Source organism: Schistocerca gregaria, chromosome 2, assembly GCF_023897955.1.
Source record: "Schistocerca gregaria isolate iqSchGreg1 chromosome 2, iqSchGreg1.2, whole genome shotgun sequence".
In the NCBI taxonomy this organism is placed as follows: Eukaryota; Metazoa; Arthropoda; class Insecta; order Orthoptera; family Acrididae; genus Schistocerca; species Schistocerca gregaria.
This window is the reverse complement of record NC_064921.1, coordinates 593,934,368-593,958,317: the sequence shown is the minus strand read 5'-3', so window position 1 is coordinate 593,958,317 and position 23,950 is coordinate 593,934,368. Positions and strand designations below refer to the sequence as shown.

Below are 23,950 nucleotides of genomic sequence, written 5' to 3'. Positions count from 1 at the left end.
AGACTTCTGAATCAATTGTGGCATGATGAGGAGGATTTTTTGAAGTGCTTCATCACACACGGTAAGACATAGGTCCATTATTACACTTTAGAATCCAAAATGGTGAGTAAGGAGTGGCAAAGAAAGGATGAAGCCTGCCCAGTCAAGGCCAACATCTGTGCCTTAGCCAGGAAAGTCCTTGCGACCATGTTGTTTGACTACAGAGGAGTGTTACTCATTGACTTTCTTCACAGTTGAGATATGGTGAATGTAGCTCACTACTGCCAGTTGTTAACATCAGCGAAAGCCCCTACTGAAACAAAAGATGTGGAATGCACGTCAGAGATGCTATCTTTCTCCATGACAATGGTAAGCCTAACACCGCCAATTTGACAAGGGACAAACTAGCCGTCATGCACTAGGAAACCCTCAACCAAACACCCTACAGTCCAGATTTGCCCCCCCCCCCCCAACGTTTTTTGCTTGCATCCATGAATAAAACCACCCAGATGGGAAAAATTCAAAAATAATGAAGAAGTCAAGGAATGTGTGCACAATTGTTTGCTGCATCCTCAAACTTTTTATGATGAAGGAATGTCGAAGCTTCCAAATTGTTGGCAAACGTATGTAGAGCATGCAGGAAGCTATTTAAAGAAAAAGTGAAGGTTTTAATTGTGTAAATAATTAATCAATAAATGTACAAAAATAATTAACATTTATATTTGAAAAACTTTAATACAATAATCTAACATAGTAAGAATAATTTTCATATATTGTAAAAAAAAGTGAAACAACTGTCTCTACTTTTTTTTTGAAAACCTCTTATATCACTTCATTATATTTTCAGTGATTAAGTTTCTGTTGTAATGCTTCCACGTGAAGGACAAAGCCATAAAACCTGTCCAATACAGCATAATAAGAGGGACAGTTTCATTTATATCAAGTTATTTTTGTGCTTATAAATTTGTAATGGATTACATTATTATCCACTGCATATGTATTTATATTTAAAAAATGAAGCAGATATAAAAATCAATCTCTTATTGATTGTTAAGTTTCTCCTTCCATAATGTGTAAACATTTTTCAATGTGGAAATTTAAATAAACCTTACCATTAATACCGATAAAGATACATGAGCTCCAACTCGCATAAAATGCAGTTTGTAATACCTGTTCCACAACTGATCACATTACTAAATTAACAATCTGCATACCAATATACAACATGAATACAGTCGTTCATAAGTTGACAGAAGAAACTTGACCATGATTATGGTGCGTTTCTCACATTTATGGCTTGGTTGGGAATGGGGGAACCCAACCATGAAATGCTTTTTCCAATTCCTCAGCAACCGCAAGGCACAGATGATCGTTGTATGGTGCAGCCACTACCTATTAAGAATAGTACACCAGTTACTAGAGAATACAACTTAAAGATGTATAGGACAAATCAACGAATATCCTTATTCAAGTAATGACTGAATTTTCATGACGTGGTATAAATATTTTGAAAGGAGTATTACAATCTACTTTATGGCAACTCAATTTAGAGGTAAATAATCCATTTATATGACCTGTTATTATACAATAATTCACATCAGTAAGTATTATTCTGTTCTCTCTCTTCTATTGCTATACTAGGATATATGATGTACTTAGTACACCCAAATGTAAATTTCCATAGGAAATACCTACCCTTAAATGATTTGTGGGCTATAAAAAATGACAGCACAAGATGAAAGTATTTAATTAACCAGAGTACTATTTTGATGTTTAAATTTTTCCGTCTCAGTTAATTCTTTAATACTACCAGGGGAGAGATTGAATTTTATGTTTGCCCATTGTGAGAGCACATAGTATGAAGTTAACCAGAGTACTATGAGGGGGGGACCCAAAAGAAACTGGATTGTTGTCAAAAAAAATTTATTGATGAACCTTTTTACAAAATTACTTCAATCACCTTTAAAATACTCTCCATTACATGTGATGCACTTGTCAAGTCTCTTTTCCCACTGTTGGAAGCATGTTTGGAACTCTTCAAGTTTGATATTCTCCAGCGTTCTTTGCGAAGCTGTTTTTACATCTACATCTACATCTACATCTACATCTACATCCATACTCCGCAAGCCACCTGACGGTGTGTGGCGGAGGGTACCCTGAGTACCTCTATCAGTTCTCCCTTCTATTCCAGTCTTGTATTGTACGTGGAAAGAAGGATTGTCGGAATGCTTCTGTGTGGGCTCTAATCTCTCTGATTTTATCCTCATGGTCTCTTCGCGAGATATACGTAGGAGGGAGCAATATATTGCTTGACTCTTCAGTGAAGGTATGTTCTCGGAACTTTAACAAAAGCCCGTACCGAGCTACTGAGCGTCTCTCCTGCAGAGTTTTCCACTGGAGTTTATCCATCATCTCCGTAACGCTTTCGCGATTACTAAATGATCCTGTAACGAAGTGCGCTGCTCTCAGTTGGATCTTCTCTATCTCTTCTATCAACCCTATCTGGTGCGGATCCCACACTGCTGAGCCGTATTCAAGCAGTGGGCGAACAAGCGTACTGTAACCTACTTCCTTTGTTGTCGGATTGCTTTTCCTTAGGATTCTTCCAATGAATCTCAGTCTGGCATCTGCTTTATCGACGATCAACTTTATATGATCATTCCATTTTAAATCACTCCTAATGCGTACTCCCAGATAATTTATGGAATTAACTGCTTCCAGTTGCTGACCTGCTATTTTGTAGCTAAATGATAAGGGACCTATCTTTCTATGTATTCGCATCACATTACACTTGTCTACATTGAGATTCAATTGCCATTCCGTGCACCATGCGTCAATTCACCGCAGATCCTCCTGCATTTCAGCACAATTTTCCATTGTTGCAACCTCTCGATACACAACAGCATCATCTGCGAAAAGCCTCAGTGAACTTCCGATGTCATCCACCAGGTCATTTATGTATATTGTGAATAGCAACGGTCCTATGACACTCCCCTGCGGCACACCTGAAATCACTCTTACTTTGGAAGACTTCTCTCCATTGAGAATGACATGCTGCGTTCTGTTATCTAGGAACTCCTCAATCCAATCACACAATTGATCTGATAGTCCGTATGCTCTTACTTTGTTCATTAAACGACTGTGGGGAACTGTGTCAAACGCCTTGCGGAAGTCAAGAAACACGGCATCTACCTGTGAACCTGTGTCTAAGGCCCTCTGAGTCTCGTGGACGAATAGCGCGAGCTGGGTTTCACACGACCGTCTTTTTCAAAACCCATGCTGATTCCTAAAGAGTAGATTTCTAGTCTCCAGAAAAGACATTATACTCGAACATAATACGTGTTCCAAAATTCTACAACTGATCGACGTTAGAGATATAGGTCTATAGTTCTGCACATCTGTTCGACGTCCCTTCTTGAAAACGGGGATGACCTGTGCCCTTTTCCAATCCTTTCGAACGCTTCGCTCTTCTAGAGACCTACGGTACACCGCTGCAAGAAGGGGGGCAAGTTCCTTCGCGTACTCTGTGTAAAATCGAACTGGTATCCATCAGGACCAGCGGCCTTTCCTCTTTTGAGCGATTTTAATTGTTTCTCTATCCCTCTGTCGTCTATTTCGATATCTACCATTTTGTCAACTGTGCGACAATCTAGAGAAGGAAGCACAGTGCAGTCTTCCTCTGTGAAACAGCTTTGGAAGAAGACATTTAGTATTTCGGCCTTTAGTCTGTCATTCTCTGTTTCAGTACCATTTTGGTCACAGAGTGTCTGGACATTTTGTTTTGATCCACCTACCGCTTTGACAAAGGACCAAAATTTCTTATGATTTTCTGCCAAGTCAGTACATAGAACTTTACTTTCGAATTCATTGAAAGCCTCTTGCATAGCCCTCCTCACACTACATAATTTTTGTTTGTCTGCAAAGCTTTGGCTATGTTTATGTTTGCTGTGAAGTTCCCTTTGCTTCCGCAGCAGTTTTCTAACTCGGTTGTTGTACCATGGTGGCTCTTTTCCATCTCTTACGATCTTGCTTGGCACATACTCGTCTAATGCATATTGTACGATGGTTTTGAACTTTGTCCACTGATCCTCAACACTATCTGTACTTGAGACAAAACTTTTGTGTTGAGCCGTCAGGTACTCTGTAATCTGCTTTTTGTCACTTTTGCTAAACAGAAAGATCTTCCTACCTTTTTTAATATTTCTATTTATGGCTAAAATCATCGATGCAGTAACCGCTTTATGATCGCTGATTCCCTGTTCTGCATTAACTGATTCAAATAGTTCGGGTCTGTTTGTCACCAGAAGGTCTAACTTGTTATCGCCACGAGTCGGTTCTCTGTTTAACTGCTCAAGGTAGTTTTCAGATAAAGCACTTAAAAATATTTCACTGGATTCTTTGTCCCTGCCACCCGTTATGAACGTTTGAGTCTCCCAGTCTATATCCGACAAACTAAAATCTCCACCCAGAACTATAACATGGTGGGGAAATCTACTCGAAATATTTTCCAAATTATTCTGCAGGTGCCTCCACATCATCATAATGCTCCTCTTTTAGCATTTTTTTCATTTGTGGAAATAGGAAAAAGTTGCACGGAGCTAGGTCCAGCAAATATGGAGCATGGGGAACGACAGACCACCTCTGAGATGCCAAATAGTGGGTTACTCGTAATGCCGTGTGTGCTGGAGCGTTGTCGTGATGCAGAAACCAGTCACCTGATCGCCAAAGTTCCGAGCGTTTCCTCCTCACATCCTCTCGCAGACGCCTTAAAACATCCATGTAAAAGTGCTGGTTAACAGTCTGTCCAGGGGACACAAATTCCCAATGCACAATTCCATGAACATCAAAAAAGACAATGATCATCGTCTTCACATTTGACCTCACTTGCCTTGCTTTTTTTGGTCTGGGAGAGCTGGGAGTCCTCCACTGGCTTGACACTTGCTTGGTTTCCGGATCATACCCGTAACACCGACTCTCATCCCCTGTAATGACTTTGTTCAAGAAGTTTGGATCACGTGCAACCTCTGTTTTCAAGTCCTGACACACATTCATGCGGATGGCTTTTTGCTCCTGTGTGAGAAGGTGCGCAACAAATTTAACAGCAACACGTCTCATGTACAAATCCTCACTCAAAATCCGCTGGCACGAGCTCCAACTGATTCCTGTCTCTGCTCAAATTTGTTTGGCGATGATCCTCGTTGATCTTTTGGTAGACCTTTTCAATGTTCTCCTCATTTCGCGATGTTGAAGGGCGTCCGGAACGAGCTTGGTCTTCAACACACATCTCACCACGTTTAAAGCTCCCAAACCCCTCAGAAACCTGTGTGCGGCTTATAGCGTCCTCCTGGAAAGCTTCCTGAAGCATTTGGTGTGTCTCCGTTGCAGTTTTTTTAAGCAAGAAACAAAATTTCACACACACTCTTTGTTCTTTTAAAGTTGCCCTAACGCCTTCACAGAGGTAACCCACCAACAGTCAGAGAAACACAATACCACACTTGCACTTTCAGCTCTACACTGTTGCTGTCTGCACAGCTGTTTCATGAAGGTCTCTACTAACACCATCTAGCGTGAGAACCCTGCACTACGTCTGCGAGTGACAGCGCCCTCTGAGACCGGCTTCTTTTGGGTTCCTCCTCGTATTTTGCTGTTTAAAATTTTCCTTTTCAGTCAATTCTTTAAGACTACCGGGGGAAAGACTGAATTTTATGTTTGCCCATTGTTTAGACTTGACAGTAACATCACTCATAGCCAACCTGAACTCACCAAACTACTGTGACATCTCTCCAGTACAATGCTCAAATCTGTGGGCTTCCACAACCATGGCCCCCTCACAAACACTTGATTCTCTCTCTTGATTAACTCTCACAGAAAGACATATGCAATGTTAATACATTTTGTCTGCAGGGGCACTGTTTTGTATCGTACCTCATGTGTGCAATGTGGGGTTACAGACTTCTGGTCACATAGTGCAGTCATCAGAACTCAGGGTGTATACGCGGACAAGGAAAAAAAAATTCCCGGTTATTTCCCAGATTTCCCGGTTACAAATACACTTTCTCCCGGTTGAAAACACTTTTTCTGTGTTAAGTGAAAGTATATTTTCGCTCAGAACTGCAAAATCCTTTGAATGGTTATGGTTTTATACACGGGTGCAGAATTTTCCGCCACTTTCGAAAGCGAAACTCAGGGAAAAAGACATGTTTTGGAAATATCTTTGATGTGCAGCAACATGTACGCTGCGTATTTTCGTATTACAAAAGTATACATTCAAATACTTTCAAACGTCGCATGTTACTTTCCGAATCATTGAAATTGAGATTGTGATGCGCTTTTGTAACCCAGTCATAGCCCATGTCACATGATCTCGCCAACCGATGACAGCGGATATTCAGAGCAGAGGACACGTGATGTAGTCAGCCAACAGCAACACACAGACAGGGAAAGTTAATAGTTTAAATTAATATCCATAGAGTTGCTACAAGAAAGGCCAAGTGTTCACATATAATATTGGTCTCTAAGGTTAATAAGCTATAAGAGAAGCTAAACTTACGCATATAATGTTGATCTTTTTTGCACGTGTTACGCTGTAAGATACATCACACAAATGTGCCAGTAAAATTTTTAATAATCATATAAATGTCTGATCTTCAGGATTCGAAATTGTTCTAAATGGCTCATCATCAAATAGTTGATTTTTAAATGAGAGTCAAACGCTCAGTAATTTAAAAAATTCATGGTACATTCTTGCACATAGTTCAACTTACGTAACAGGATATTTAATTTGAAAGTAACGCTTTTCAAACTACCATTCGCAATAGTTTCGCGCAATCTGTTAGAAATATGTTCATTTCAGCAATTGCCAGGGAGTGCAGATAACAGGCGACACCGCGCTTGCGCAGCTATCATGACGTAGGAAGCCAGTATGTACGTACGTGAAAAACATTGAAAGATCATACATTATGTTATAAAAGAAACAAGACATCAGAGGATACTCCAAGAGCATCGGAATTACGTGAACCATACTGAAATGTGAACACTTAAAGTGCACATTTGTATATCCAGATTCCCAGTGAAGTAGACCTCGACCTGGTATTAAGCTTCTCAGTGTGGTTTTCGGTACGTAAATTTTCTAGGAGCACCAGTACTGTATTATATCATGTTTGGTTCAGTATTATGGCATAACACCTTACGCGCTAGAAGATGAAAACATGCACTTGAAATGCAGTGAACAGTTGAAACTAGCCAGTACTGTGGAATTAAACATTTCGTTTCAAATACATTGACTGCCTCTGCGGAAAAAGTTAATAAAAGACAAATTTCTTTAGCAAACAGACAAAAATAACTTCATTGTTCTGCAAGGCGATTAAGCTTGACTGCCAGAAAGATGGAAATAAAATACAATCTGAAACTAAAAACATATGTTAGCCTTCCGTAATTATGTGAATGCATTTTAATTCACTTGATAGCTACCGGCCACAGATATCCATTTTGTTTTCATTTTACGTGAGAGTAAACGAAGGGTAAACAGGCAAAATCACTAAATGTAAACACGGGTCCATGTGGAGACTACCCACTATAACTCTGACTGCTCTGCGCATCAGCCCCGGATCTACGACATTTGCGAACTGAGTCATACTAAAAAAAATCGAATTCTGAAAATATGTTCATCTAGTAGCACACATATTTCTGAAAAGTCTGAAACATAAAACATTTGTGTTTGAGGAAATGTAAGACATGTTATATGGTCTTAAATGCACAAAAGTGCAGTGCCAAGCCTCTTCATACAGCATTCTTCCATCGCTCGTCACTGTATTTCGCTCTGTGGAATTGAAACGTGTAAATTTTGTAATGGATGCCATCAGACTATATTCAGGACAGTGGAAATTGAAATGTCCTGTGGCACCTCTCCTGCTCCCAGTCGGCCGGTTTGTCAGCCTGCCCCCCCTCCCCCCCCCCCCAATCTACTTAAAAAAAAACTTTCAGTTAATATCGGATGGGATTATTTGTAATCGGGAGAACAAGAACCCTTCAGAAAATTTGCACTCTTTATTGCCTATTAGCTAATAACTTGCCGTTTCGTGTGACATAAAATTAAATATACGGTACATAAAACCAATAAAGCCAAGAGACAAGCAAGAAAGTATACATTTCTTCAATCCTTAGCTCCTAGCATTTTTTTATCTCTAACCTTGCTACAGCTTTACATGGCGTACTTTCCTTTATGCGAAAGAATCTATTACCTCATCAGAATTCGTCAAATGTTTTGCTACATGAAAAATCAAAATGTCGTCATCTAATACTGAAAAAGCTGTTAATACAAATAATACCCAAGACTGGTGTGGATTCTTGATCTGATTATGTCTATTTTGTCACTGACTGCTAGATAAAACAAAATAGGCCTTTCTAACATTGGAGCAATTTTGTAACACAAGCCAAAGAAACAAGACTGTTTTGGCATAAATGGTTATTTTTATAACACGACAGAATATAATTCACGAGGTACCAACGTCAAATGCCTATTAGGCCTACTACAAGCAAACAGCTTTATGTTAGGAAATAACTTCAAATTACGTTCATACTCACCAGTTTCTCAAGCATGTGATCGAAAAGTTGTATAATGAAATTTTTATATAAATCTGGAATCGTCTTATTCTTCCATAATTTGTGTGATGTCCCCGTTTCTTTTCCTTCCTCATTCTAACAAATAATCTTGTCATCACCAATTCTGTAGCTATTCTGCCATTGTCTAAATTTGTTCATGATTATTCTCCGGTTATGCGTTGTTACATGTTCGTACAACACGTTTTCAGAGTTACTCCCAGAATAAAACTTCAGCAGCTGCTAGCTGGGGACTGTACAATTGGTCCTTACTAGTGTAGCGATCTGGCCAAAAATTTTCTGTCAAAATTTCATTTTCTTGGATACACCGAGAAGATAATCATAATCTTTCTCACCTGTTATTGTTGTTAGTCATTTATTTCCATTCTGGTAGTCTGAATCTATGGATTTCACTAGTAGTTATAACAACGCTAATCATTCGCAAACCCAATCAATCACATAATCAGACAGCGTTTGACATTCGTCCGTCCGGCTTTACTCAGCTCATTTCGTATAGCTCTGTCCCCTTTTGTTTATGGAAAGTTTATTTCTAGATGCGACGAGGATTCTCCTGGCAGAGACATCGCATACACTATCCAGGCATCCAAGAATCAACTTAAAATGTGTTCAAGAACGTTCAAAAAACAAATGGACGCGTTTCAAAATCATATGAATAATCGATAGACTAATGTGCGCTGGATGCTAGGCGCTTTGTGAAACAAGGTTTTTTTTTTCTCTCAAGAATATGAATTTGGCACTTCCTTCTCCCAGTGGCATGCGCATGAGCCCGCTCTTAACTGCTCAAACGAACCAAATGTAAAAAGTTGTGGCTTAACGCTCATTGGGGGTAATTTGTTGTTGTGAAGAATTGCATGGTCTTTCTTAAGTCTTTCACACAATTTGCTGTTGGCACACGTTTGCATGAGCACTGTGTGTCATTTTTGTATATGCGCACTTCCTTTGCAATTTAAGTTATTTTAGTTTTTTTCCTCATTTATGTTTTATTGTTGAAGTGTTGTTCTGCAGTAGCGGGATACAGTATTATCCTTTGTTAGAGTATCAGTTCGTACCAGTCAAAATTGCAAAAATTTAACATAAAACTAAAACAATGAGAAATTCCCGGGTTTTTCCCAGTTTTCTCCCGGATGAAAAAAATTCCCGGGCTTTTCCCGGATCTCCCGGTTGTCCCGGGTCGTAGACACCCTGGAACTGTGATATTCTTAGGTATTGACATTCTGATGACTGATAAACAATTCATACACTGAGAATATATTCCGCCTACTTGTATTCACAATGTTGTGGTGTCTTCTGTTACATAAATGCATGCATTTATAAGAATAAGAGAAAAGAGGAAAGGGCTACAATAGCAAAAATTGCTAGTTTTGTGACATATATTGAAGGGGTAATGAAAATCATATAAAATACTCATGCCAGCAGAGGCAACATACATCTGTCAGTATGAATACTAAAGATTCAGTTTTTTTTGTGCCAGGCATTGCTCTTTGTTTCACTTGCTATGGTTTATGATAACTTTTCTCTATTTCTTCACCACCTTCAAAGATGGGTAATTTCTAACTCTTTTTGGATGTGCAAAGAAGACAAAAATGTAACCAATTGAATTTGAGTTTTACATTTTCTGAGTCTTGAATGCACCCTTTTATTTCACCCTTGTTTCTTCTCCTGTACTTGCTCTCACACTGCTTTTGAAAACAGAAAGAAGTTAAATATGTACGGGGATAAAACACAGCAAACTTCTTTATAAAATACTAGACTTTTAATATTCAAAAACACAAACAAACATAAGTTGAATATATTACAGCAAAATTTTCTATTTTATTTTTTACTTATTCAATACAATGCAGGCATAAAAAGACTTTGAAACCAAAAAAGCCTTAACAAAGTAATGCTGAGAGAAAATAAGTTAAAAACTAACCTGTATGCCAATTGGCAATCCATCTCTCCCTAGTCCCACTGGTACCTGTGTCACTGGAAGTTTCAGAACATTGAATATCCCACAGTACATGAAGTTGAAAGGTCGCAAAAATGCTGTGTAATGAAATCCAGCAGTTGTTGGTTGGCTAGGAATCAGCAGGATACCATTCTCACCAAGAACTTCCTAAAAGAAGGTTTCCTTATTTAGAAAAACACTTTCTCATGTGAAGAAAGAAGAAGACTACAACTATTAGCTGCCACAAGTAGAAAATACAGATTCAGAGTAAGCTACAGCTTAATATGTTTTGTTGACTAATTTTATTTATCGATTAACATAAATCTGTAATAGATATCATTAATAATTCATATATGTAATTTGTATAATAAAAACTTCTCACTAAGTTCAACTTTTTCCCTCCAATTTTCTTTGTATCTGAAGTCAGCATTAGGTATTCACTGGTTCTTCGAGAGATTACGTTCACCTTGAAAATGTATATTATTCAAAATTGCAGAAGTACTGACACAGACTCTTTGACATACTCAAAAGTGATGCTTTCTTTAGGATGGGTGGTGCAATTAAAGGTTAAAGCACTGAGCACACTGTAAGTTATAACCTATGGGATGGAGGTGCAATAAACATTCACCAATGCTTCTGACACTGGTAGAACCACTCAGCTCACTAGACTTCATTATGTCTCCCTTGGGCTGCACCTGGACACAGTCACCATGTGTGTATGAGCTGTGCTTGAGTGAATGTATGTGTGTTAACAGTTTCAGGAGGAGGACTTATTTGTCTGAAAGCTTAAGTGTTTAGCTGTCTTTTTCACTGAGTCCTTCTGCAACTAAGTGCAACCTCTATGTGGTGAGTAGCAATTTATCCTTTTCATACTTTAGTAATTAATTTATTTTTCCTCTGCAAAGTTGTGTTCAAGACATTCAGGTGTTTGAAAACACCACCTCTGCTCAACCATTGTACTTCATAAAAATAAGACAAATTGCCTGTTTCACAGTCGAGTTCTACCAGGAAAGTCATAAACTTACAATACCCCAAATCATATGATATACACGCATTTACAACTACACCCACAACACTATTTATTTTTGTATATTTGGCAACAGATTAATGGGATCTAGAACATAATGTGCTGCTGGTATTTTCTGCTAGATATCAAAATAGGATGCAGCTGCATCTACACTGGGTCCTATCAAGGACTTGCTTCATTATGTTGAAATCAGCATCAACAACTCTCACAAACACAATGAGGTGAACAACCTCAGTTATATCACTGCTTTTGTCCAAGTCCAAATAGGAAAATAATTTGCCATTTCATCAACACGTCTGCAGCCTATCTTAGTTAATCACATAAGCTGGGAAATGAAAGAGCAAGCACAAACATTTGTGGAAAGAATGCATGTACACTTGGGCATTCTCGTGTCTATATGTTGCCTCATTGTGCAAATTGTCCACGATGAATTCTCTTATTTGCTTGGAAGCATGTAGTGTGATGACAGAAAAAGAAAGCACAAAATCGAATGTAGGTAAAGAAGATTCTAGACAACAGAGGCAATATTGATCAGAGACACTGTGTCTTTTTGACACTCAGGGCAATAATATTAAATTTTTATTAAAATAATCTTCAGAAGCTGCAGTTCGTATGACATTTTTCATCTATAAACTGAAGTGTGCTTCCTTTCGAGTCAACAGATATTACTGCACATAAATTGCTTCACAGCATAACCTCAACACATTACACAATCAAACACAAATGGACTCCAATTGCCCATCATCTGCTAAAACATGTAATCCACTTTACACACAGGCTTCATTTCCAGGAAATTACGCAAGCACAAATGTGCATGCATAGTGTGCTGTTGGAAATTTATGTGCATGCTCAAAGTTGAACACAAAAAAGCATAATGTAGATGTTCCTTAACTGTTTTGAAAAGAGGAATTTTTGTTGGATTTAAAATTGTTGTGGCATTCACAAAGCATTCTTTTACAAATTCTCCATCACTTAAAGGACACACGGTTTTAAGATTCGTATGTTAACACAATTTCAGTGCAGCATCATTATGCGTCACATAACTTTTTTCCTGTAAATACATTACAAGGAGGAGGTAAAATCATTACCAATGACAATAATGATTTTAAAAAATTACGTAAATCTACCTTTATGAATACTTATTTCTTTCTCTTTGTTCTGACTAAGCTCAAAAAGCTTGGCTTTAATTTCTTCATTATTTTTATTGATAACTGATTTTTCATGAAACAGTTGAAAAGATCACTTTACATTATAATTCTTTGATACTGATAATTTTATATAATAAAATGAACACAGAGTGGCCATTTTATATTTCAATTAAAATGTAAACTGAAGATTAAGGATTCATCAGATTTCCATTATAATGATCTTAAATCCTCATCTGCCATTTCCTTAAAAAAAAAAAAAAAAATAAAACACATCAATGTAAATTGGTTACAAACTATGGTGCGCACACCCTTTGACCCTTTGCTTAACTTGTAAACATCACTACAGATATCTGGATTCTGGATTTAGGTTATGACATGCCCGATATGCCTGCCATCATTCGTGATGACGTGGCACAAACAAATAGCTAAATTCTGCATGGCCCTCTAAAGTGTCAGAATATCAATGCTGTTGATGACCTCCTGAATGGCTGTTTTCAGACCAGCTGTGGTTTCGGGGTATTTGCTGTACACCTTGTCTTAAATGTAGCCCCACAAAACGGATTTGCCTGTGTTCATGTTCAGATCCAGATAATGTGGCAGCCAATCAAGGCTCATGCCAGTGGTCTCTGGGTTCCCCAGTGCCAGAATGTGGTCCCCAAAGTACTACTCCATGACATCAAGCACACTCCTGCTTCAACGGGGTCAAGCGCCATCTTGCATGAACCACATCTTGTCAAAATCAGGGTCACTTTGGATAATGGGGATGAAAACATCTTCTAAAACCTTCACATACCATTTGGCAGTCACCGTGCCATCAAGGAACATCGCACCAATTATTCCGTGACTGGACAGTGCACACCACACAGCCACCAATTGAGGGTGAGGATACTACTTGATCATGAAATGCAAATTCTCAGTCCCCAAGATGCGCCAGTTTTGCTTATTGATGAACTCATCCAAATGAAAGTGGGCTACATCGCTAGACCAAACCATATTAATTCCAATCATGCCCCATGGCCAACAATGCAGTTTGAATGTCTTAACGCAAACCATTCAGAAGTTATGACAATTTTATTTCTTATAGTTCAATAATTGTCATGCTGTTTTTTATACGCTTTAATGTGGTTGTGTAATGAATCACTAGATAACTAAAACCTTATGGCATGTTGTCCACGTTCTTACCTCAAAATGTACGTTGGTAACACCTGTCACAAGTGGTCATGGGAAGTTACAATTGGAGAACAACTATCACAAATGGTCACGGGAAATTACAATGGGAGAACAATTGATTTGTATGGCCAATGATGTAACGATGTTTTTGTTTTGCGAAAATATTAAGTATATACTGTAACAACATTCTTAACAGGCTAGATGCTAAAGTGAATACGAACTGAATTTTCAGAGAGAAACATACAATTTTCTGGGGCAAATACATACAAATATGTACTACATAATTTAACACAGTCTTAATTTTCTGCTTTCGTCACATCATGGCATTTCTGTTACACACACAGATCAGTCTGTCACTACAAGCTAGATCAAATATTCACATTCAATGGCTTCACTAAACTATCACATTCCAAGCAAACCTAGATGTCTAGTTGAACCAATCACCACACTGTAGATTCTGCCTTTCTCATTAATATTATTTCAGCATAGGTAGTACAAAGTGCTGTATATGTGAGTAAAAGAAGTAAGGAGCAACAGCACAAAATGAAGAAAGTGCTGTCTACACAATGCAAGTAATTTGCACAACTTCATAAGCACAACCGTTATTTATAACATTTCAACATACACAAAATGTGAGTAATTCACATGTTAGCAACAAACAGATGTACCTAGTTAACAACTGCTTATTGGCTTCTGCATACTATCCTCCCATTGGCTACAGTCTACAGTGCTGAGAAGATATGCTTAGTAGACTCTCAACAAGCCTTACTTTGTGGATTACAGACAAATAACTTCATGGTGGGACAGATCAGTGAATGATGATTTCCTGGTTCTTCAAGTTTTTTATGTGTAGCTGTATGGATAATTTATTGTCTAAAAATGAAAAGAACATGACAGAAAGAGATGCATCGAGAAGAAACAGCAGAAAAACCAAAAGTTAATATCATATTAAATTTTTTGAGTGATTGAACTACGCCATTTTTTTCTTATGGATGATTCCTGGTACTGAATCTGCCAACTGATCTGACTAAAAGCCCTAAGAAGTTTTGGTCTTATGAGGGCATGCTGAAAAGCAAAGCCTCCAATTTTTTTTTATTCTGTCCTCAATATTGGTTGAGATATTATGTGTCAAGCATATTAATTGGTCGATTCTCCTGCTTCAATGACTCAAGCTGCAACCTCTGCAGTTAGAGAGTTCTGAATTGCAGCCTGTGACATGGCGATGTGTAAAGTAACTGTGTTGGTGCAATAGAAACAGTGTGCTGTAATTGAGTTAATAATTGCAGAAGACATGCCTTCAACTGCAATCCATAGAAGAATTAAGACTGTGTACGGAGATGATTGCATCAACATCAGTAACATGCAATGTTGGGTTGCACTGTAGGAAACTGCTGTGCTAACCCCATTGTATGTGACAGAGCAGAGGTGAGGTTATGGCTCTAGTGACTGTATCAACAAATTGGTCTCTTATTGGAAAGTACCTTGCAGACAGAAATCAACAAGTCAGTCTCAATGGAACAAAACTGACAGATGTAAAGGTAATTTCAGGAGTACCCTAAGACCTGTACCAGAACTGTTACTGTTTAAGATTTACAAAAATGATCTAGTGGATAACATCAGAAGCTCCATGAAGATGTTTGTGGATGATGGTGTTATGTACAAGAATGTACAAACACCAGAACACTGTAGAGAATGGCAGGAAGACTTGCAGTTGACTGATGACTGGTGCAGGGATTAGCTGTTGATCAGGAATGTCAGTAAATGTAACCTGCTGCATGTATAAAGGTGAAGAGATCCACTACTGTACAGTTATAGTACTGGGGACAAGTCACTGGAAACAGTAACTGCCGTAAAATACCTTGGGATAACCATCCTGAGTGGCCTAAACTGGAATGATTACATAAAAGAACCTGTGGGACAATCAGATGGTTGGCTGAGTTCACTGGATGAATTTTGAATTTAAAGGAAATTTAATTCATCCATGAAAGAAATGGCTTACAAAACATTTGTTCAATCAATTCTTGAGTACTGCTAATCAGTATGGGACTTTACCAGGGTGAATTAATACAAGAGAAGCAAGATCAAAGGAAGAGTGGCATGCCAGGGAATCATTTAGTTATGGTAAGAACATCACAGAAATTCTCAGCAGACTCCTGTGGTAGATGTTACAAGAGAGGCATTATGCATCATGGAGAGGCTTACAATAGAAATTCTGAGAGAGCACATTCTAGAAAGAATTGGAAAATATTTACTTCCATATGCATCTCTCAAAATGAGCACAGAGAGAAAACCTGAGAAATTAGAGATAATATTGACAATGATTCTTTCAAGCCATCACTTCCGAATGGACGGGGAAGGTGAGAAAAGATTGGTGTACTACAAGTGTCCTCCCCATCACGTGCTGTAAGGTGCTTTGTGGAGTACAAATACAGATGTAGATATTTTCAAATACTGGACAAGAAGGGGTTTAATTACAATTAACATTTTACTTTACAAAAATAATGGAAGTAGTAACAGTAATAATTAACCATGTTGTTAAGACATGCGTAGTTGACAGGTACATATAACTAAACTAAACTTTTGTCTGAAGAGGCCTTGTAAGGCGCAGCTGTACCGACCAACTGCCATGTCATCCTCTGCCGATACATGTCATTGGATGTGGATATGGTAGGACATGTGGTTAACACACCAGACCCCCAACTTCTGAATAAAGTAGCTCCTCACTTGAGGTCACAAGGGTTGAGTGCACCCCCACTTGCCAACAATGTTCAACAGGAATGGACTGTGACCCATCTAAATGCTAGCTGAGCCCAAAAGTGCTTAATTTCGGTGATCTGATGACAACCGGTGTTACCATTGCAGCAAGGCCATTGGCTTTGACAGGTACATATACAAGACTGAAAATGTTAAGAATTTTTCAGATGATATCTTCCTTCAGAGCTCACAAGAACTGTTATCACCACTGCAGATCAACAGGGGCGAGTGCTTGCGTCAAGTAATTGGGCTAAGTGGAATACGAAGAGAGGGGTATGTAGGGCAGGATGAATAGGAGGGATAGGCTGCAAGTGGATGCAATATATGGGACAGGAATGTTGCACTGGTTAGGTACAGGGAGGGGAAGAAGCATGTAGCACAGAATTAGGAAGCAGTGGATTGTGAAGGAGACGGTGACATGAGTCATATCAATGTGAAAGACCCAAGTGCAAGACCTGTCTTTTGCACAGCACGTACTATATACTTCTCCATTTCCATCATAGACATGTCGTATCCTATCCTACCAGAGCAACGGTAATCTGTGAAAGCATTTAATGCCACACACTATCTCTGCTGTAACTTTTGTACTGCCTTTTATTAGGGCATCACTACCAACCAGCTGTTGACTAGAATGAAAGGCCACTGCCAAACTGTGACTAACAGTGGCAAAACACTCTACTAAACACAACATCCTCGACTTCAATTGGTGCTTTACAACCCTTGCCATCTGTATCCCTAATATCAGTTCTCTGAATTACGTAGCTGGGACTTGTCCTTAAGTAGGTCTTTCAATTCTGCAATCCTCCTAGCCTAAGTCTCCACTAGTCCTTGCCCTGCACACAGCTCCACACATTCTCATGGCCCCAAACTCTACACACACGTAGTCCTCACCACAGTTCCCCTCTTCCTCTGTTCTACCTCCCACTCCCACAACCAATCCACATGACTCACTGCAACAGGAAACTCCTTCTGCCTGTGTCGAGGGAAGCTTACCTGTGCTACACTCCCAACACAGCTGCTTGCTGCCTCAACCTTCCAGCCAGCAGCCATGTTTCCCTCCAACCACTCCTCCCTATCTCTACATCCTTTCCCTCCTTGTCCACTCCACATAAAAAAACACCACAGTTAAGCTGCTGTGTTGGTACAATGTATCTGCCATGCACATGTTAGGTGTGGTGTGTGGGTGTGCATATACTACAATAGTCAGGTGATGTGAAAGACATCCTCTAAAAGTATACCAAAGTTTCTAATCATGTTTATGTGCCTTAAATTATTTCTGTTGCACTTATAACTTTACATTATATCATTTAGTATTAAGGAGCCAAAAAAGTCTTAAATATTGCTATATAATTTAATTTGCTATGATGATACTATTATTCCACCTACGTCAATCAACAAAAATAAAATAAATCATAACAAATACTTACACACACTTCCTCTTTCAGTTCTGCAGTAACTGTTTCAGCCCATTTCTTATTTACAGGAGGCAACCGACTGTTCACAAGCCCAATTATTGCAGCCAATGTAAACTGACTACAGCCACATAACTTCTTTGGTAGTTCAATCCATGGTGATAACGAACCCTGGTAGTAAAGGAAATTAATTAACCAGTAATATTGCACAACAAACAAAAATATCCATGACTACTGAGTACATGAAACAAAAGAACTATTGTGATCTGATGTTTTTCCAGCATCTAACTAACTTGTAGAATTCTCGGGTGTCTGCCTGGGCCACGTAAGTTCCCCACAAAATTTTGGCAGACTGATAACTATTGCCCTGCTTGGATTGGCATCCTGTACACATCGGTAGTTACTCCCTCCATCACTCTGCTGTCCCTGGCTGTGCAGTTGCTGCAGTACGGAGTGGCACTAGTGGGATGTGAATTGTGTCGACCCACCCTCCCTTCTGCCCCAGACTCCATCCTACTTTCATTGGGTGCAGATCTCACTGTACGGGAATGCTTCGTCACTTCTTGGCTCACTGCAGGGATCCATTTTCAGTGCCATCTTTAATCACACAATCCCAGGAGGAGGAAGATTCTCTAAGCATTTTGGTTTTGTCGTAATCAATGGTACGGCCAGTTTTTATACTGTGGCTGGCTACAACTGATTTGTTGGTCTGGCGTAATCAACTGTAGAGTCTACGTTCTCAGCACCTCTCTTCTACTGTGCGAACAATTTTCCCAGTGTGTGACTTTTTGCATTGGCTAGAGATTTAACAGAGATTGGGAAACTGTAAATATGGTAGAAGAGAAGTACTGTGAACACATGCTCCACACTTAGTTATGCCAGGCCACCAAATCAGCTGTGGTCAATCTCAGTATATAAACAGGCCATTTTACAACTTACAACAAAACTAAGATACTTAGGCTATCTCACTCCTTCTGGGATTGTGAGATTAACAAGGCTACTGAAATTTGAAATTAAGATTACAAGATGGTTTAACTAACAAAGATATCGCCTACAATGGACTCTGGTGTAGAACCCTGGACTGAGCCTAGAAAAAGAAACGAGTTCCTGTATGGCAAGGTCTGCACCTGACAACAATAGCATCAACACTGTAGATCACAGTTGGAAGCAGGGCATTGCTATTTCCACTACTATAAACTACAACCAAGGTCACTGCAAGGACAGTGACAAAACCAGAATAGTGGAGGAGTTAAGAGCCATTGTATACATAACGCTGACCTGAGCAGAGCAGCAGTAATCAGGAACCACCTGAAGTTGGCAACAAGCCTGGTTGCCAAAATATCATGGAGAACTTATTACATGACCCTTGCAGACACCCGAAAATTCTACAAGAAAATAACTTTTAATTAAAATGTACTGGAGACTGCCTGATGCAGAGCACTTTACTTATAACATATTCTTTTGTGTTACTGGGTGAAAGAAAATGTCATATGAACGATCAGCAAAGCTTAGCTACAGTACACATGATAAAGCCTGTTTACTACTACTCTAGTACATAAAAGAGTTTACATGTTACATAATACGAATGCAATTAATTCAGTTCAGTGTTTTTCAAACTTTTGGAGTGAACTATGAAGGTTAGGAAAGTGACTGATGTGTTGTGCCTATTAGTAAAATGTATATTAACAATTGTGGACTTCAATGAGTTCCACTTGCAACAAAGAAAAACATCAGATTAAATTACAATGTAATATGCCAAACTTGTGAGTCAGCGAAAGGTTGCACATAAAATTGTAATGTTTAAATAGCATCTCATTAATTTTAAATACATTTACTCATGTCAGAAATATGGAGAATCAATCACATAAATATGGTAACTCCAACAATCAAGAAGAATTTGCGTGTTCATCCTTTTAAGTTCCTAATGTTAGCAGTGAAAAAAGAACTTCCAGGATTTTTTAAAATTTTACAGTTTGTTTATTTAGCAGTACCTGTGGTGTAGTTACCTTTCTGTTTGCCAGATCTGCTGCAAAGTTGGTAGGTTCTCTACTCATCCAATATTTCCACAACTTAAAACTGTACTTCATGTGGGCAAATTTGACCTGCAAACAATTATTTCAATTTTACAATGAAGCATGTAGTCTATAATGTATATGAGTTTTCTTGAAGAGCTAAGGATAATGGGTCAACATGAAACATGTTAATTAAGAAAGGGTAATTTTAGGTAACAGACTGTTAATATGACTTTTCACAAGACTGTCAATCAAGCTGTTACTTGTGTAAATGTTTCAGCTAATGTCGGACCTTAAAGACATTCATTCTTGACATATTTGTCATAAAACTGTCATAAATGCTTGTCACATGATTCTAGACTGTAGAGCACATGATATGAAGTATTTTCCACACTAAAACTGCTAAAAGGTGTGATTCACTCTAGAACATGTTGTCAAAGTAGAAACAATGTTGTGTGCCAGCATTTCAGGATATTTCAACTCCTGCTGCAGATTATATATAAATACTGCATTTCCATTAACAAGGCAGAGAGTAAAGACGAGTAAAGGCACTGAATGATAGACAAGCACATAAATGAGATTTGGAACTTTTAGATTAGCTTCAGTTCAAACAAACAATTAAAGGAAGAAAGTGGAGGGCAGATGGGTAGCCAGAGCAGAGAACAAGAATATGGCATCAGTGAGCTCATGCTGTTACAGGAATGGGGAGGTCATATATAGAAGGGGGAGACAACAGTGTAGGTGTAGATTAATAAACTTAATTTAAGTAAAGTGAAATGTTTGGGATTGATTGGAAGGGCGAAGAAAGGAGGGTGAGAAAAGGCAAGGCAATAGAGGCAGAGGTGGGTGTAGGAGAACGGCTAATGGAGATAGTGGTTAGGGGCAGTACAGAATTGAATGAAGTGTTGCACAGACAATACGCATCTATTTAATTAATTGAAGCTGGGTACAGGAGGATCCAGATGCAAGCACAGGTTGTAAAAGACCAGTGCTGAAGCTGAGCATGGAGTGCTCAGCAGTATGCTGTGCTATTATTTGGCCTACTTTATAGTTGTGTATGTTTGGCCATGACCATTCAGGTGCACAATGGTTGGTAGCCTTTTCAACATAAAAGACTGTGCAGGAGGTGCAAAAGAGCAGATGGATTACATGGCTGCTTTTACAGGAGGTCTTGCCTCTGATGTTGTAGTATCTGCTTGTGATGGAAATGAAACAGGACTTGCCGATGTACCCAGATCATAAAAACAATAATGAGAGTAGCTGGGACCTGAAATGGGAAGGGGGAAGGAATTCCTTTTAGTTTTGTGTTGAATATGTCTCCCATCTCTGGGTATACTTGATATTTGTCAATAGCCATTACATGTTGCTTTCTTGAAATTGATATTGCAATGATCGGTCTGTCTGTTTGCTGGGAAGGATGTGAGTTCAGTTTGTAAAATTTTCTTTTACCAAGTGTGTGTGTGTGTGTGTGGGGGGGGGGGGGGGGGGGAGAGTGCAGCTGCCCCCATATATGTGGCTTAAGGACCTAGATGTTTTTTGTAGACTAGGTTGGTAGCAGAACACTGATTTGGGAAGGTGTGAAGGATTATGGGGGGGGGGGGGGGGGGAGATTCTTCATTTCATAGCATGATGAAAGGTACTCACAGTCCTGGCAGACAAAATGGTTTCATTGCATGACAATACCTGTTAATAAGAAGAGTACTCGTTCGCAGTTTGTTTTTGTAGATCATTATGTTCTCTTGTCACTGTAATAGACAAATGTTACAAAAAAGTTACTCAATAAAGTTTTGAATACTTGTATGAAAAGAATTTTTCTTTGTGGTAGTTCGATACATTAATCCATGTGATCTCTCTTCATGATGATCTTTCAACTGACTTGATGTCTAGTTTTGTTCTATGTTGTTATGTTTTGTGATCACGAAGTGAATAAAGTATATCACTATGATAAAGTGGTGTTAAATGTTATTATTTTGCCATATTATCATTACCCATCATGCTGGTGACCCCATGTTACACTTTCTGTGAATCCATCAATTTGGACAATTTCTGTGATCAAAAACACCACAGGACAATGTGGCCTACAATAGCAATGACTGTTATGATGCAGCAAATGACTCCATCCTCTGATTCTGTGCCTACACATACGTCTTCTGCTTGAATTTGCCACCATTGTGCTTCGAACTGTGTGAAAATAGAAAACTAAGACCAAATTTCATTGGGATCATCACAACTTGCTCAACAAAGTGCACAGACAATGAACATCACTGCACATTCTTCTATGCCGTGAACATTTTACAGGACAATTTATGCATTACGCTGCTGTGTCAACAGGTTTCTGTGCATGTGATAATGCTGCTGTGTCACAAAATCCATTTGTTACCCTTTCTAATTGTAACATACAGACGACGCCATCGGCTCTCCGCCATGGTGCCATATTGCCTGTTAGGCGATAAACCACAAGTGTTCGATTCAATGCAACAGCAACAGTGCTTGAACAGTGCACATCAAGTTTCTTAGTGGCCATGGCTGTTTCTACCACACTGGTCACCACTGCAACCACGTCTGCCATGTCTGGTTGTATGTACAAGCATCAAGAAAAGTGTAAAGTCAAGCCGCCGCAACACTGTCTGTGTTCACAGTTCCTGCCCTGCCTGTTCTTTCAGGACATCTACCACAACTGCCTCCACTTAACAAGGATGGCAAAAGATATGGTTTGCTCTTGTGGACATCATCCACAACATCCACAGAGTCTTATCTGATGAAGCACGGTTTGTATATTTGTTTGCAGCTCTGCACAAGCACACGGATTTGATGTCTGATCTTGTGGCACCAATGAGGGACCACTATGAATATGCAAAGTCTATTATTCTCGAGTGCTTGTCGAGAACTCTGCAAGAATCAATTAATCACATACTGCACAACATATCGCTCAGTGAGCTCACACCATCACAGTTGTGGTGAAAGATCAGAGCATGGATCAATCTCTCTTTCCTGTCCAATGCCGCTTTGTGTCGCTATAGATAGTGAAAATACCAGAAGCTCTCCAGCTGCAACTCTTATCACATGCCATCAATCCATTAGAGATTTGCTTACAGTGAGCAGATGACACTTATAAAAATCATCAGACATCAACAACTCACTGCAACACCAAGTTCTTTGTCAACAGTTGGTAATACTGCACACATCCCAGCACGTACTTTCAGACAAGGTCACTCCAGTCAACAATCTTGGTCAAGGTGCTACCTGGTGGCCATGTCAGTAAACTGACTGCCCCCTCCATGCCTCCTCATCCAAGCCCGTTCCGGTGCTGCAACTACAGATGTCCCACACAGTCCACAGCTGCAACCCCATACATCTGCTGTTTTGGTACCATGCTCATCACAGAGATGCGGCTCAGAAGTGTCACCTGCCGTGTGCCTTGCAACTCAAACTTCCGTCATGGGATGAGTTAGGCACATCATCTCACAGGTATTCTACAAGGTGCCTGCAGCATTACCAATCTTCACATGATAAACAACTACCTCTGGGCAGACTGCACGTACATGACCTTATCAGAGATATCACTAATTAATGGAAAATCTCATATAAAGATGTGAAACAATTACTAACAAAGAGATAGAGGGGCTGGCCAATACTTACCTCAGCTCAGTACAGCCGATAGAAACACAAAAACCACCGAAAATTTAAGTTCCTAGCTTTCGGAATAAATGTTCCTTCATCAGGGAGGAGAGAGGGGAAAGAAAGGGAGAAAGGAAAGTGGATTTAGTTACTCACAACCCAGGTTATGAAGCAACAGGGAAAGGAAAACAGGGAAGGTATCAAGGATGGAGGCATGGTTGTCTGAGGGAAGCCAAAGATATTCTACTGCAGGTACTGTGCCAGCTTCAAACAAAAGAGGATGC

General features: G+C 39.2%; 1 protein-coding gene across 2 annotated transcripts in view; it reads right to left on the bottom strand.

Moving 5' to 3' along the window:
* Window positions 1-677: 677 nt before the first annotated feature.
* LOC126334509 (fatty-acid amide hydrolase 2) overlaps window positions 678-23,950 on the bottom strand; it is an 86,520-nt gene continuing 63,247 nt past the window's right edge. For both annotated transcript variants that reach the window (XM_049996852.1, XM_049996851.1), the window contains exons 8-11: window positions 20,043-20,138; window positions 18,052-18,207; window positions 10,511-10,693; window positions 678-1,371 (exon numbers count right to left, since the gene is read on the bottom strand). In XM_049996852.1, the coding sequence (XP_049852809.1) occupies window positions 1,270-1,371; window positions 10,511-10,693; window positions 18,052-18,207; window positions 20,043-20,138 (537 nt within the window). In that variant the 3' untranslated portion in view covers window positions 678-1,269. The remainder of the gene's footprint in view (window positions 1,372-10,510; window positions 10,694-18,051; window positions 18,208-20,042; window positions 20,139-23,950) is intronic.